Source organism: Pholcus phalangioides, unplaced genomic scaffold, assembly GCF_987345545.1.
Source record: "Pholcus phalangioides strain wild (caught in Gottingen) unplaced genomic scaffold, Ppha-v1.0 ptg000031l_1, whole genome shotgun sequence".
NCBI classification, from domain to species: Eukaryota; Metazoa; Arthropoda; class Arachnida; order Araneae; family Pholcidae; genus Pholcus; species Pholcus phalangioides.
The window spans coordinates 1,483,558-1,499,467 of record NW_028301621.1 but is presented as its reverse complement, the minus strand read 5'-3'; the positions used below and the strand labels follow the sequence as shown (position 1 = coordinate 1,499,467).

General features: G+C 35.5%; 1 protein-coding gene across 1 annotated transcript in view; it reads left to right on the top strand.

Annotated features, from left to right (window-relative positions):
• Window positions 1-15,910, top strand: part of LOC149066979 (DNA-dependent protein kinase catalytic subunit-like) — a 133,420-nt gene that overhangs the window by 68,313 nt on the left and 49,197 nt on the right. Inside the window, exons 48-52 of the mRNA XM_089252858.1 lie at window positions 5,843-5,905; window positions 6,062-6,187; window positions 6,334-6,441; window positions 10,582-10,722; window positions 10,932-11,083. Coding sequence (XP_089108984.1) covers window positions 5,843-5,905; window positions 6,062-6,187; window positions 6,334-6,441; window positions 10,582-10,722; window positions 10,932-11,083 — 590 coding nt within the window. The remainder of the gene's footprint in view (window positions 1-5,842; window positions 5,906-6,061; window positions 6,188-6,333; window positions 6,442-10,581; window positions 10,723-10,931; window positions 11,084-15,910) is intronic.

Here is a 15,910-nt window from a genome sequence, read left to right as displayed (position 1 = left end):
TGACGGTATTTACTTCCACTGGTCTGAATTGACAAAATTTAGAAAAACCTATTGAAGCATCAGGATTTTCAGCTTTGAATAATTCATACACCTCCTTCAAATTGAACATTAGAAGACGTCTTGCCAACATCCTTTTATCCTTAGTTACGGGGTCTCTAACTGATTTTACATCTTTTTTTCCCGGAAGCTGACGAGAAATATCATCTCTACGATAAAATTCTTCAACCTTACTTTTAATTTCAGCTGATATTCCTTTCTTACCATTTTCTATTATATTCTTACCAGAAATTGGAATCCCTAAATCAGTAGCCATTTTTTTAACAAGTGCAACTTTTTTTCTTGGACTATGGGGTAGTGTACTTTTGGTTTTTTGGAGAGCTTCTCCAAAGCTCTGAGGACTTCCGAAAGGATTTTCTTTGGGTATCTGTAAGTAAAGATAACTCTAACTTTCTTTTTTGACGCATTTTTTGCATTCTCAATTTTGATGCATGACGTTCTTTCTCTATCCATTTTGCATTGTTTTTTCTCTTTAGTCGCATTAACTTCATATCAACTCTAGCCCTTTCTCTTTCTTCATCTTTTTGCTCTGTGGTTTGGTTAGCACGACTTTTCCTTTTTCTTATTTTAGCACTTGTTGGCGCCATTTTTTTCCTTAAAAAAAGCAAAAAAATAATTTTCTCAGCTGTGCATCATATTATAACTTAAAACATAACTTAAAATTAAAAGATAAAATTTTAAATAAATGAAAAATAATGTGAACATAGAAATTCATAAAAGTGAAACTTTATTCAGTTACGTTGGTCACACAAATATTGTTCGTTAGTCACAGCTTTAGAAATCGGAATAATTTTACTAAAATGTTTTTTAAATATTTTTTCAGTAGACCAGAGCTTAGAAAAAGAGAAAATGAAAACGAAAATTTCTATTCATAAAATTGATCGACTCAGAAACAAAAAACATAATTTTTGTGACCAACGTAACATGTAAAACAACAAAGAGAAATAAAATAAGATAAAATACATACCTTTAGTATTCTTCAAAGCCAGTAATGAATTATAGTTTATTTTTGTCTACTGCTGAAAATAAGACAATATTCAAGATAATTTTTTTTTTTTAATATTCACAAAAATGACTGATTCTACAGCATCAAATTCAAGATGGAAATCCCATAAACTACAACAATGAGCATTTCAAGTGTGAACTCTTGCCAGATTCAAAGTATTTCTAATCTGTTGCCAGATTTTGATACTAGAATATGTGTGAAATAAAATGGTATGCCACATTCAAGGATTTCTTAAACTTGTTTTTTGTCATTTTGTCATTTTTTACTTCATTGCCGTGGAATGACCCTTTATTATTTTCAATGAAACCTCGATATAACGACACTCTGCGGACCAAATAAAAAATATTGTTGTAGAGGGATTATATCAGAATATCAAAAAGTAGCAGCTTAACATTAAAATATAGACATTTCAAAACAAGACTTAGAAAAATACCATTGTAGAGGAATTTATCGTTGTGTGGCAAGTTTTCACTGTGTTATCATTTAACCTATAATTTATTAGTGTATGAAATCTTTTTATCACTTCACAGTAATTAGAAAATTTTTAAAATATTTTAAATTTTGATTTTCTTTTTCAACTTAATGTGTTTGTGTAGGGTGCCATGCAGTAAACTTTCCCCCGACTTTCTTATCGGTCGTAGGTCCTCGGCTGTACCTCTATTACGATTTCAGGATGAAATGACTGGGTTCTAGGCTCCCAAAAGAAGAAAACAACACTTTATTTCATTTATGATCCAACATCTCCAACCAAACCATCCTGTCTCTTCGGTACAAACTTTCACACCGCCTCTTTTTCGAATGTCTTAAATCGTTCCCCTTTCTTTTCTCGCGACTCCTGTTTCTCCCAGGCCTTCTTTTCACTCTTTTCTTCTGAACCTTACACGTCCCATCATCGAAAAGCACATCCATCATTTTTAAATGATGATGCTTCAAGAGCGTAACTCAGTTTCTCAACGGCAACCTGACAGGGCGTCGACATTACCCCCGCATATCACCTCGGGTTCCCTGGGCCGACGCTATCCGGCAGGCGAGCAGCAGCAGCTGCTGTGGAGGCAGTCATACCACCCTTGAATGGCAAATAACGTGTGTTCACCGAAGAGTTCATGGGGTGGTGGTCGCCACTGTTATAAGCGAAGGATGACCCTTCCCTGCCCTTATTCCTGGGCACACCGTTGTTAGCGGTCGAAGACTTAGCCGGTTGGCTTCTGACTTTCTCGGTCTTCGGCTGCCGGTTCGGAGCTCTGTTGTTTCCCTTGGCAAATGAATGCGAAAACAACCGCCAGTCCGATTGCTTGGACATTTCCTGCCTATACTGGAACCGTTTCGGTGCCGATTTCCTCCTGCTATCAGGATATCCATCGTCTTATCATTTCGAGTTCATCTTCAGCTGTGAGGCCTTGCCCTCGAACGCGACTTGTCCTGATTGCTCTTGTACACGTCTGATAGGAGAGGTGCTACCTTGACGCCTTCCTCGGCAAGTTGCGGCCTTCTTTAGCGATTGCTCTCTGGGTGGATTCATTGGTCTTGTACTCCACGAGGGCGAATATTTTTTTCACGTCCCCGTTGACGTAGAGGCCGTATTTCGTACAGACATCTGGTATCATAGATCTTTGATTGACGACTGTCACGTCGACAACTCCGCCGTGCTCTGACATAAACTGTGACACAGACTCAGGTGTCGCTTTCTCGGACGGCATGTCACAGACCAGGTTCATTTTAGCGCATCTGGTCTCCTCGAATGCCAGTATGGGCACGATATGGCGCACTTTAGTACCTTCTCCGTTGACTTGGAATTTGTTCGAGTTCCTGAGACAGTACCGGACGACCGGCCTTGACCTTCCTAAAGGATGAAACCAACCTAAGACTGATGTAGCTCTCCTTGTTCCTCCGAATTTGTTTCAGCAGGAATTTGTTCTTCATGATGTTGAAGTCGGTGAAGTAGTTCTCGACTTGAGCTATGATCCTCTCTTCAAGTTCTTCGCTAGGTATGCCAAAATCGCTGTTATTTCTGTCGCGGACTTGGCCTTCTGTTCGTGCTTGGCACCAGAATCGGCAGATGAAGTACACACATCGTCCTTACGGCTTGGTTCATTGATCAGACTTAGAACTAGTACATTTCCCAAGAGTGCGTCGTATGCCGTCGGACATATTAACATTTCATTTATCAACCGACTCGACACTGCACAAGTAATCGGCACGTACCCGTGTTTGCAGTCGCTGATCTTCATCATGCGTATTTTCAGAGGGGCTATCTCGCTTTTGCCAAATGCGGACCAGACCCTTATTCTCCCCTCACCTTCACTGTCATCAAACTCAACCAAATCCGATCTAACGACTGAGATCTGTGCCCCGGAATCCACTACGGCTCTTATTGTCTTCTGACCACATTTTAAGCTCACTGTCTGCGGTGTGTCAATGTTCGCACCTACACCAGCTGCAGGCACCGCGACACATGCTGTTAGGATTGTGGTTTCTTCAATTGTGTCCTCTTCTGTCTGGACAGAGTTCGCCTGGATCAATGGATCCTGCTGACCTCTTGCAGGACAAAACCTTGCTATATGGCCTTCTGCCCCATATGCATAGCAAGTGACTGCAGCTCTTTCTCTCTCTGGTACTTGAACCCATCGTCATGTTAGGTGGGAAGGACTCACCCTGAAGTCTCTGGTTTTCGCTGGCTTTCCATCTCAGACTTTGATGAACCATTTTTGTGTTCCTCATGCTGTCACTAGCGAGAGGCGTCTTCAGAGTCCTCTTTACATCATCGAACCTATCTAGTCTCTCTGATAGCTTACTTGGAGACACCATATCGCACCATTCGTCCAGATAGTATTCTTTAAAATCTGCTGGGGGCGCGTTTTTTCATTTGATCGGTGATGATTAAATCTCTTAGTTGCTCAAATGTCGTGACCTCCAAAGCCGCCGTCCATCCATCGAAATAGGTACACAGTTCATGATAGAAGTCTCTCTAGGTGCCTTCTTGATTTTTGTGGCGCGAAGAAAACACCTGCCAGAACTTCTATGGGGTGAGTTTGAATCTCCGCAAAATAATAATTCTTTAACTTGATTATAGTTCGACTTGCTCTTCCGGCTCGCGGGCAATTAACTGGTTTATCTCGTTGGGAAGAAGTCCCAAGAGCTCAACTAACCAATCTTTCCGTGCCAGGGCCACACGACAAGCTTGCCGCTCCAGGTACAGATTTATGTCTTCTTCCATCCTGAACTTTTGCATCATGTTCTGGAAATTCCGGTTGGGAGTTCTGCACTTCCCAACCTGATTATTCTCCTCTCTTCTGGCTCCTGTCTTGATCCTCAATCTTTCAAGTTCATGTTCCATCTCCTTTTCTCTATGCCGCTCCTCCACCCCTCTCTACACCGTTCCTCCATCTCTTCTCTTTCTTTCCTATTGCCTATGATCGTTTCCAGCATCTCTCTGCATGTCGCTTTGTTGTACAGTTCACTTTACTGTATGATACTCACTAATTGCATTAAGTTGAACTCCGTTCAGACTTCTACCCCCAAGTTGGCGGCCATGGTCTCTAGATCTTCCTTGTTCCCTTTTGCCAAATACACCATCTTTATTTATCATCTCGATACTGTCGCACAACGCTTGCTTCTCTTCCCTAGGCAGGATTGCCCCTCTCGGCACCGGTTGTCTTCACAAAAAAAAAAAAACAGTGTCGAGCTCGACGCTGCTGCTATCCTTCTATACTAACCGGGGTGGTTCCACCGTGGCTAGGACACTCTTCTTCTAATTCAGCTCACAATCTTGAGTCGTTGAAGCCACGATCCCATCCTGTCGACTGCGACAGTAAACTTCCCCAGACTTTCTTATTGGTCGTAGGTCCTCAGCTGTACCTCTATTACGATTTCAGGGCGAAATAACTGGGTTCTAGGCTCCCAAAAGAAGAAAACAACACTTTATTTCATTTATGATCCAACATATCCAACCAAACCGTCCTGTCTCTTCGGTACAAACTTTCACACCACCTCTTTTTCAAATGTCTTAAATCATTCCCCTTTCTTTTCTCGTGACTCCTGTTTCTCCAAGGCCTTCTTTCCACTCTTTTCTCCTGAACCTTACACGTGCCTATAAAAATTCTGATACAATTTTTTAAACCGCTTCACTTACAAGGTTTCGGCAAGAAATTCAGATTATCTCTAGTTGACGAAACGGGCAAAAAGTATGTTAACCTCGTCCTAACCTAATCGCATGTTAAAGAAAGGTAAAGATATTGAAGGAAAAAAACAAATGAAAGAAAAACAGTATAATACATAAGTGCAAATAAGAGATAGAGATAAGCGAGTTATAAGAAGTAGATTTCTCTTTTCATCTGCACTCAACCAGTTCTCTTTTGCTCTTATACGTATATAGTAGAAGGATACATCATATGTGGGAAAAAATTACAAATAATTGTATAGAAATAAAAGGAAGGTAAAAAGAATAACTTCGTAGGGTTACAACAAAGCCTGACAGTGATAAGAGAGGAAAGAAAACAGCTTGTTTGACTTTATTCTAAAATGCAATATTGATCATAAAGTGGTTAAAGCAGATTTTGCCATTTTCTGAAAAACAAAGAAAATAATGTTTTGCTTCCATGACTTTTTATCTACGTCCTGACAAAAAAATTATTATCATTATCATTTTACATATCTTATTGATTTCAAGTGTATTGTTTAATTCATTCAGTATGTTCTAATTTTTTACAGGAGTGATGAATTAATAACTATCTTTATTTACACTAAGAAAAATGAGTTAACAGACTAAATATTTTGTTTCAGGTATTCAGTACAAGAAAAAAACATGAAGTGTCAAAGAATTCAGTTTCTGGTAATTCTGCTGAGGTAATAATGGAATAGCATGTTTTTAATTTTATGAGCATAACTGAAAAAATACATTTAAATAATTGTTTCATGGATAAAAAAGTGCATTTTGTATCATTTTTCACAAGTTTAATTATCCTAACTAAATAGAGCAAATATGGTTTTCATTTTCTTTAGTCAAAAAAATCAAAGGATGAATTCTGGTTCATGGATGCTGATGAACTTAATGAACATGAATGCATGGGGCCTTTATCATCTCTATTGAAGCATATGAATGCTTTAGGACTTATTTCAGAAACTGCAGTGAGTGTGACTTGTCTTTTGACAATTCTTGAAGTATATTACCATAAGAATTGTATAAAAGCACAAAAAATTGTTAACATTAAAACAAAAAAAAAAAAGTTGTCAATTTAGTATTTTTTTTTTTAAGAAAATTAATTTCTTTATAGGATATTGCCCCTGAATGGCTAAAAACTATGGTCTCCAATCTTGAAAATCCTGCTGTAAATAAAAATGTCAAGTTATTCCTAGTTCGAGTGATTACGAACAATGCAGAGGTAATTTTGTAACAAGAAGCATGGTTTGCTGATGGTGTATTTTGCAGCTAGATAATGCTTCTATGTTTTTTATGCTATAGGTGCCATTAATTCCCTTAGGCCCCTTTCACATGGAGCGGATGTGGTTCTAGAAGAAGTTTTAACAATTGGAATATACTGAGCCTTTCAGACGAGCCGAAATTTCCCATTACCTAGGAAATGTTCGTGCGGGTCCGGACGGCGTCCGCATGTGCCAAAACATAAGTGCGGGCTCCGCATCTGCACATACAAGTTTTGACAATTGGGTTATTCGGAGCTATTCACACGATGCTCGTTCACTTTTGTAATTATTTCTCCGTCATCCAAAAAAATGTTATCCTGGATTGTTACTATAAATTTTCAACCACTAGGACACATCCTTTCATGACAGGACTGGAATACAGGGATTTCCTGAAACACATCTAAGCATTCTTTCAAACCTGGAAGATTTCGATCGTCTTCAGTGGTTACGTTAAAACCATGAAAATACGAGCATAACTCTAGTCCAGGCCCGTCATTTAGGGGGGGGGGGGCGTTGCCACCCCCTGGCTTTCGAAAATACACTAAAAATGGTATATATATATATATATATATATATATATATATATATATATATATACAAATGTATACATAGATACATTGAGTACATGTGCTTTGCCCCCCCACGGAAAAAGTTGAAATGACAACCCTGCTTTAGTCCATCTGCTGTTTTCAAACTGGCTGCAAAATTTTCAATTTTATCGTATCATAATTTTTTTAAAAATCACTGAGGGTTGTTACACCTAGTCCGTATTCAGCTGCAAATTTCCACCATCATCTGCTTTCAATCTTTTCACTATTTTCACTTTTTTTTTCGATGTTTAAAACAACACGTTTTTGTTTTGTTGCCAATCTGCATTTGAGAGCGACGAAAAGTGATGACACTGTTAAAGCTAAAGAAAGATTGAAAAATACCTGTTTTAAGCAAGCTAGGAAAGATACTCCCCCCACCCCGACAAAACGTGATAAGAACTGTTTTGTTGTCAAGAAGGCCCTTGGCCCCTTTCATTAAGGCACACCCACAGGATTAAGGTGAATTCGTAGACGAGAAAAAAAGATGCCAGCTAAATCTGTTCCTATTCACGCGTTTGTTTGCCTGTCAATTGTTTTTAACTGCATATACTGTATCCTTATCCGCCATTGTTTACATCTACAGCTCACGGGTACTGTATGTATAATTGTTTGGAAGTTTATTATTGTACAATAGAATGAGGCTATCGATTTGGAAGATAACAGGATTCAAGTTCTTAGGAAATACCAACCATGTTCAGCATCGTTCAATGAAAATGAGTTAGGTTGAAAAGGTGTTCAGATAATCGATGTTTTACTGTATTTAAAAAATATAAATATTTAAAATTATTTTAAATATTTATTATTTTTTTAAATTTTTAATCTTTTAATTTTTTAAACTTAAAAAAAATACTTCTATTAAACAACGTTATCCACGTACGGTGTTCACTCACTGCCATATTAAGACGTTTGAAGGCCCTAAGCAGTTGAGTAGTTTTGGTGGTTCCCCCGATACCTACAAGTATATTTTACTCGATATTCAGTCTATAAAATGAAAAAAAAAAAATGAAATTTGTATTTCAGAAGTGATTAATTTAAGGATGGGATTTCACTTTAAAAGGTTTATGGAAGTTTATTTTATAAAACTTGGAAAAAGCAACTAATGAATTTATCAGTTGCATTCGAGCAAATGCAACCAATCAGCTTATTGGTTGCATTTTTAAAAGAATTATTATAAAATTTTTATAGTATAATCCAAGCTTAAGGCTGGGATTAAAGTTTTATAAAAGATCTTTTATAAAAGTTGAAAAATTCACCCAGTAGGCGCATTGGTTGCATTCAAGCAAATGCAACTGGTAATCTTATTGGTTGAATTTTTCACGCTTTATCAAAGAGCTTTTACAAAACTTTTATAGTGTAATCCTGGCCTAAGACAGAATTGTGATATGAATATTTCTAAGCACAGACATTTTGAAAGTCTCCACCCCTCCCCTTTTTTTCTACTTGCAAAGTCTTTGATATCTCCTGATTTTTTTTTTTTTTGGAACATTGATGTTTTGGATGTTTTTGGAATTTTTCTTTCATATATTTCCGAAAAGACAAATTTCTTTTTTCAAAATCTTTTGAAAATATTTTAAGATATTTTCACACTACTTGTGAAGATCAGAATGAAGGCATCTTTATGGGGCTCTAGATTAAACCACCGAAGAATGGTTCTCTGAATCAAGGTTGAAGGAGAAAAATAATTACAAAAATTGCAAAAAAAATAGTTTTTATGCACGAATTTCAAACTAAAGATGCGGGGGGAAAAGGTGCTCGTGTGAAAGGGGATGCAAACCCTTGTCCGCATCCGCTCCATGTGAAAGGGGCCTTAGCAATTTATAAAAGTAGATATTATTTGAATTTTCTGAAATTTTGTCTTATGATTGTAACTGTGAGAGCTTGGTTTCTGTTCTTTCATATACTTTGAAATACGTATATGTCAAATTTCATTTGCATTCACTGATTTTTGCAGCCGCTATGGATTTGTATAACTGCATAGTTGTTTTATGACCACTCTGTATGTTCGAAAGTCATAATACTCCACTTTTTCAACAAGGAAAATACAAATAATAGAAAATCATTTAGAATTATAAGTACAAATTCTCTGTGTGTGTGAAGTTTATATCATGTTACAAACAGCCCTTGCCTGATGGGAAAAAAGTGAATGTATATAAATTGAGCTTAAAGAATACACCTAGAAACTGCTGGTTTGGTTTTTGTGAAAGAAAAACATCATTTGTGGTGACCAGTAATTCATTAATGGAATGTCTTTGCTAAATCAAGAAGATTTGAATAGAAGCTGTGTTTTAAATTAAAAGATTTAAATCTACTTTTAATTTTTGAGGCTATGCGTGTGTGTACTCTTCATTTAAAAGCATAGCAGAACATTTACAGGGTGGGTAAAAAGTCTGTAGAAACTTTAAAAATGCATAAAACCAGAAAAATAACCGAAACAAAAAACGGTTTGAAGGGTTAGTATCGCTAGGTCACGGGAAGTTTTTAAGACGGGGAAAAACCTCAAAAAACAGCCAATAGGTGGTGCTGATGTACACAAGTCAAAGAAAAGTGTATCGATCTGGTCCATCCAATCTTTCGGAACTGAAAGATGCAATCCACCAAGAGGTGTCATGTACATCTGGACCTTCTGCACTCTGCCGTTGCTGGATTTGTGACTAGCCTGCAATGTGGTATCTGTTATCCTCTGTGGTGGTGGTCATGTTAAACGCATACTGCTGTAATAAACAATTTGGAGGCATTCTGTTTGTTATTTGCGTATCTTTTCTTTGAGTTGTGTATGTCAGCGCCGCGTATCGGCTGTTCCAGTGACCTAGCAATGCTAACCTTGCAAACTGTTTTTTATTTCGGTTATTTTTCCGGTTTTTATGCATTTTTAAAGTTTCTACAAACTTTTCGCCCATCCTGTATATAATAGAACTTATCCAAAATAATACATGTCCATAATAAACAAAGCTTAACTCCTTTTATGAGAGAAAAAAAATAGGATATGAACAAATGTTTTTGTATAACAGAAACATTACATTACATTTCGTAAAAGCTTTAATGCTAATAAAGGACTAAAGAAATTTGTTTGCATGCATTTATAAAATTAGGGAAAAAAAATCAACTCGAACTATTTACTAATGCTACACCTATTTCATAGGTTTTGACCTCATGTTAGCTCCTGTGTAATGTTCCTTCTAAGCTGGCTACATACGTAATCATGCACGATGAAAATGCTTTTGTCTATGCAAAATCCTGAAATTCACCATTTGGGATTAGATAGATAACCAATAGAAAAACAGGTCTGTGCAGGTTTAAAAAAAGAATTGTTGGAAACGTAACACAATACTGCCCACAGGTATCTTAAAAAATGTGCATGCAAAACATTATTTTTGATTTTGAGTATGAGGATGTTCTGCTTTATATTAATATTTTATAGTTTTATCATTGTTAGTTTGCACTTACACTATTGTTTCTTCTTAATTTTTTGTATTTTGTGGATTGATGATATTCAACTTTTGAATTTGATAGATATTGAAGGTTTATGGCAAACATTTGTTAAGAATATTGATGAAGCTTATTGCATCTGGAACTTTAGGAACTGAATTGAATTACTTTATACTTGATGTATGCATTGCCATGCTGTCTTGGGCTCCGGATGTTATTCCAGAGGTAATACCTATGGTATTTTTAACCAGAGAGCTAAATATTTCTACTTATTTGAAAAAATGCTGTTGATCTATCATTTTTCCCTCCTGCATTTCAGTGTTGTAAAAAGAAAAAAAATTTGCATTCATAAAAATCTTTTTTTTTTTTTACATCCTTTAGTTTATCTGAATTATTTACAACCATGTTTCTATTTCATTACTATTTTGTATTAGGATGATGCTCTCCAAAGATATGATGCAGAAATAGTTTTACGTTTTTTGATTGATCATAGTGGTCATGCTCGCAGGGATATATTTCGCAACAACTTAGAAGTTGTGAAAACCGTTCTGGAATGTTGGAAAGGAAGAGTAAATGTACCTTATGGGTAAAAATACATGTTTTTATAATTTTTTGAAATGCAAGAATTTGTTTATTTCGTTGCAAATCAACACCACTTATTATATTATATAATACACCAGAAACGTGGTCAACTCCTCTTACTGAATAAACACACATATTAGCATGATGCGCTAAGTGGAGATGTTGCAGCCTCGCTTTAACTTCAGCAAATATGTCTCAGATGGTGACTATACAGAAAGATGTTACTTTTACAGCCTACAACATATCAATGAAAGAAATGGGGCTGTATCCTCTATCTTATTGGTACAAGGGACCCATGGTATAGATTGAGCTGACAAGATTATTATTGGATGATGATTTTTTGCTCGGCTAAGGTGCATGAAATCAATGCGCTTTCTGGATATTATGCCGAGATGAACAGGAAAAAAGTGTTGTTTCTCTCTACCGGAAATCAAACCATTATACCATAGAGCATGGGTTCTTAACCGGGGGTCCACAGACCCTCTCATGAGAGCATTTCAGGGGGCCCGTAAGCTTGATTGAGAGAAAATACAACTAAATGAATTTTTTCATACACTGAAAGAAATTGAGTGTATTAATTTTTTTGTAAAAAGTTCAGTAGTATTAGTAGCATGTGCACTCACAAGTTCTTGGAATTTCAATTTAATTCAATTTTATTCATAAATACAGAAAATACAAAACAATATAAGCGGGATAAAAATTGCTGAGACATTGCTCTTTGCTAGCAATCACAATTTTTTGGGTTTTAGACATTAGTTGTAGGGATTTGATTTAGAATAAGATAAGGTTATATAATAAATGAGAGAAAAAAAAAAGGGGGGGGGGGGGACTTGAAAATGACAATAAAAAAAACAACAACTTAGTGGTGGCAATTGCGGTGCAGCAGCAGTAGTAAATGGAAAGAAATTATTTGATCTGTTTTCCCATCACTTGATTCGGACATTTTGTTGGATTGAACTTAATTAAATCGTCAAAATAAAAATAAACATAGCTTGAAAAATGTTGTAAAGGTTATGTTATGAAGGTAGTCAGAAAAAATTAAGGAGAGGTTGATAATTTCATTTGGTAAATTATTGTAAAAATTTGGAATCAGATAGGTGAAATGTTTTTACCAACTGTTTATTAATTTTTGGAATCAAATAAAAATTATTTAATCTTGGGGAAGATCTAAAGCTATTAATTGGTAAAGAAAATTGGTTTTTTTTTTTCAAAATAAGAATAGATTTTAGGAAGTATAAATGATGCAAAGGGAGGATATTTAATGAAAGAAAAAGCTCATGTGATGATGAAAACTATAGTTGTTAGTGATTAGTCTTTTTTGAATACAAATCAAAAGGGTGTACATTAGTAATGTATTCAGATTCTCAAATTTATAGTCCATACAGCAGAGCAGAATGACAAAAAGCATAATATAATACCAAAAGAAATGAGTTGATGTATGATTTGAGGTTGTAGAATCTGTATATATAAGATATCAAAGTTTAGAAAGAATATGTTATATATGATTTCCATTTTAGGTTTGAATCAAGATTAATGGTATTAATCTGCTCAAGATGGACACAGTCACAAGGGGTACGGAGACAGTCAAATTTGTGAAAGATATGATTAAAGCTTTAATGAACATCTGATTGCAAAGAAAAATTAATGAATTTGGTTTTAGAAATATTTAATTTGAGGCATTAGCAGAAAACCAATTCCTGATTTTAATTAAATCACTGTTAATAATGTTTTAGTCAGTTAATGGTAGTCTTTTGCCTTATAAATTAAAACTATGTCATCGGTAAATGTTGTAATCTTGTCTGTGGAATTGAGCTCACAGAGATCATTGATGAAAACAAGAAAAAGTAAAGGGCCAGGAATTGATCCCTGAGGTACCCCATGATTGATTTTCATTAACTTACTAATTACATCATTTCACATATTGTTGTCTATTAGGTAGGATTTCAATAGATCCAGCGGAATCTCCCTCACTCCACAAAATTTAATTTTTCAAGAAATATTTTTTATGGGACACACTGTCAAATGCTTTTTTATATCAAGGAAAATAGCTATTATTTTATAGGAGTTATCAATATTTTTAACAACTGTAGAGCTAAATTCCAATAAGGCCGATTCAGTACTTTTATTTGGGGGGAAATCCAAATTGATTAACTGAAAAAAAAATTGAGTGATGACGAAAGGAATAAAGTCTATTTCTAATTAATGTTTCGAAAATTTTTGAGGCAGAATTCATAACAGAAATAGGTCTGTAATTATTTATGTCACCTGCTTTATACAAAGGTGTGACTAGCAATTTTCAACATATCGGGAAAAATCCCATTTACAAAACAGGAGTTTAGTAGCTGTGCCATTGTTTCAATCGTTTTAAATGGAAGGTTTTTTTTTATAATACGTGTGTGAAGGACACCAGCAGAAACAGCAGATGTAACATTATTGATAATTTTTTGAATCTCATTAACATCTGTAGGAGGAAAAATATTGAGTTTGGATTGTATAAAATAAATTGCCTGAAGTCATCTATCAGGGAAAGGCAGGAAATCAAAACATTTGTAAAATGAGTATTAAAGTTATTAGTGAGTAATCTCAAGTCAGTGTTAGAGGGCAATTTTGATTGTTTATCCAATGAAATGCCATCTTTTAGACGGGGTATTACATTTGTTAAACTCAGATGTGTAATAATTATGTTTCACAATCTTTATTCGTGATCTAATTAATGAAACAACATTTTTGTAAGTTGTTATTATCATATGGGAATCTTTTATATTTAAAATAGAGCTTTTGTTTTATTTTTATGAGATTGTTGAGTTCATCAGTAAACCAAGGAGTAGATTTACTTTTTTTAGAAGCACATAAGTATCATAGAGTATGATTTATCACTATTGTTTTCAGTTTAAGAATAATGTCATCGAATGCAGTACCTGCATTGCAAAAATATAAATCGAAATTGTAATTGGATAAATAGGAAGAAATGGCCTTATAATCAACAACCTTAATGGTTCTAGGCAAATTAGTTGTTGGCGATACTGTCAATCTTGTTTTTTAAAAATCAAATTACAGAGAACAGGAAAATGATCAGTTACGTCAGTCCAAAATATAGGCAAATTGTATTCTAAAAAATATTAATTGAACAGCAGATAAAAATATGATCTAGACAAGAATGAGAAAGTGGACGGGTTATGTCAGTATATAATTAATAGTCCATTAGAAGCGAGTAGATCAATAGTTGTAGTAGATGAGACAGTTGGAACATGATGAATGGCAGCAATGGTGTCAGAAAAAGATTGTCCAAGTTAATGTTCATCAGGATTGCGTTCTTGATTACAGTGATATCCTCATTCTCTGACTTCGGGAGGCCTTGTATTTCAATATTACACCTTCTGGTGTATTGCTGAAGCTCAACAACTTTATCATGGAGTTCATGAATTTTTTGCCTTAATTTGATGTTTTCAACAGATAATTTTTTTTGTTTCCCTCTAGATTCATTCAGTTCAATTTGGTGTTGGTCTAATAAAAATTTCATCGATGACAGATTTGTGGAATATGTATTGAATTGTTTAGAGAGTTATGAATGACATCAAAGACTTCATGTGATTGTCGATCATAATAGCAATCAATGACACAACTCTGGCTGATGCCAGTTGAAGGGAATTAGCTAATTCAGCTTATCATACTTAGAAGATCCTGTTGATGGGTAAATGTAGGTACAGGAACAGGTGCAATTTAAGCAATTGATGGAGTGCCAGATAATTCCTTGACTGAGGTCTGGCTTGATGGGAGGGTTGGTGCTGGAACATTTTTCTTCACTATTTTATTGGCGTTACATCTGATACATTTCCATTGTTTATTTTGAGACTATCTTGAAAGTTCTTTCAGTGAAGACACTTCACTATACCTTCAGAGGTCATGGTGGATAAGGGAAAACAACAATTCAGTTGAAAAATGTTAATCCGTTTAGTAAATAAAACCAAGAGAACTAGCAGCGAAAGATAAACTTGGGATCATTTAATGATTAGTAAAAAAATAAATATACCTCTTAATATTATTAATATTTGAAAAATGCAAATCTAGGGGGGGAAAAACAGATTTTCAGGAGACACGCCAAAACGTGATCACCCTTTGCAACCATTGCCACCAGCTGATAAATAGTTTCACATCATAAGGGTTGTACTCTCATCAGTTAGTACTTCAAAATTACTGTGATTGCGAATTTTGTCGCTAGATGCCAGTCTGGTGTTCATGTCTGCACTCTAGCGAATGAATTATTGAGCAAAGTAATTGCAGATGATCTGGTAACTCACCAGTGTTGCCTACTCAGGTGCCCCAAAGCAGAATGTGCCAAAATCTGTTATGTATGTCACAGAACAGTCAGTGCTACTGCAGAACAATTTGGAAGAATTTTAAGAAAAAATGAATTAAAATGAAAAAAATCCTATTATGGGGATTTTTACTGCAGAACATTTCCACTCAACCAAAGGCTCGTTGCAGAACAATGCAAAACATTTCCACTCAACCAAAGGCTCGTTGCAGAACAATGCAAAACATTTCCACTCAACCAAAGGCTCGTTGCAGAACAATGCAAAACATTTCCACTCAACCAAAGGCTCGTTGCAGAACAATGCAAAACATTTTGCTTTGGGGCCAAGGTTTGAGCTACGGTCGTATTGCAAAATGCAAAAAATAATCATAGAATGCAAAAGAAGTAGTAGCCACTTTTGCAAAAATGCATACAGGAGGTACGAACCGAGTAGACATCCAACCATCAGTCATTAGCATTGTATCATTTTGCTAAGGCTCCCCCCATTTTCGATTTTTTGTTAAAGGAATTTTTTTA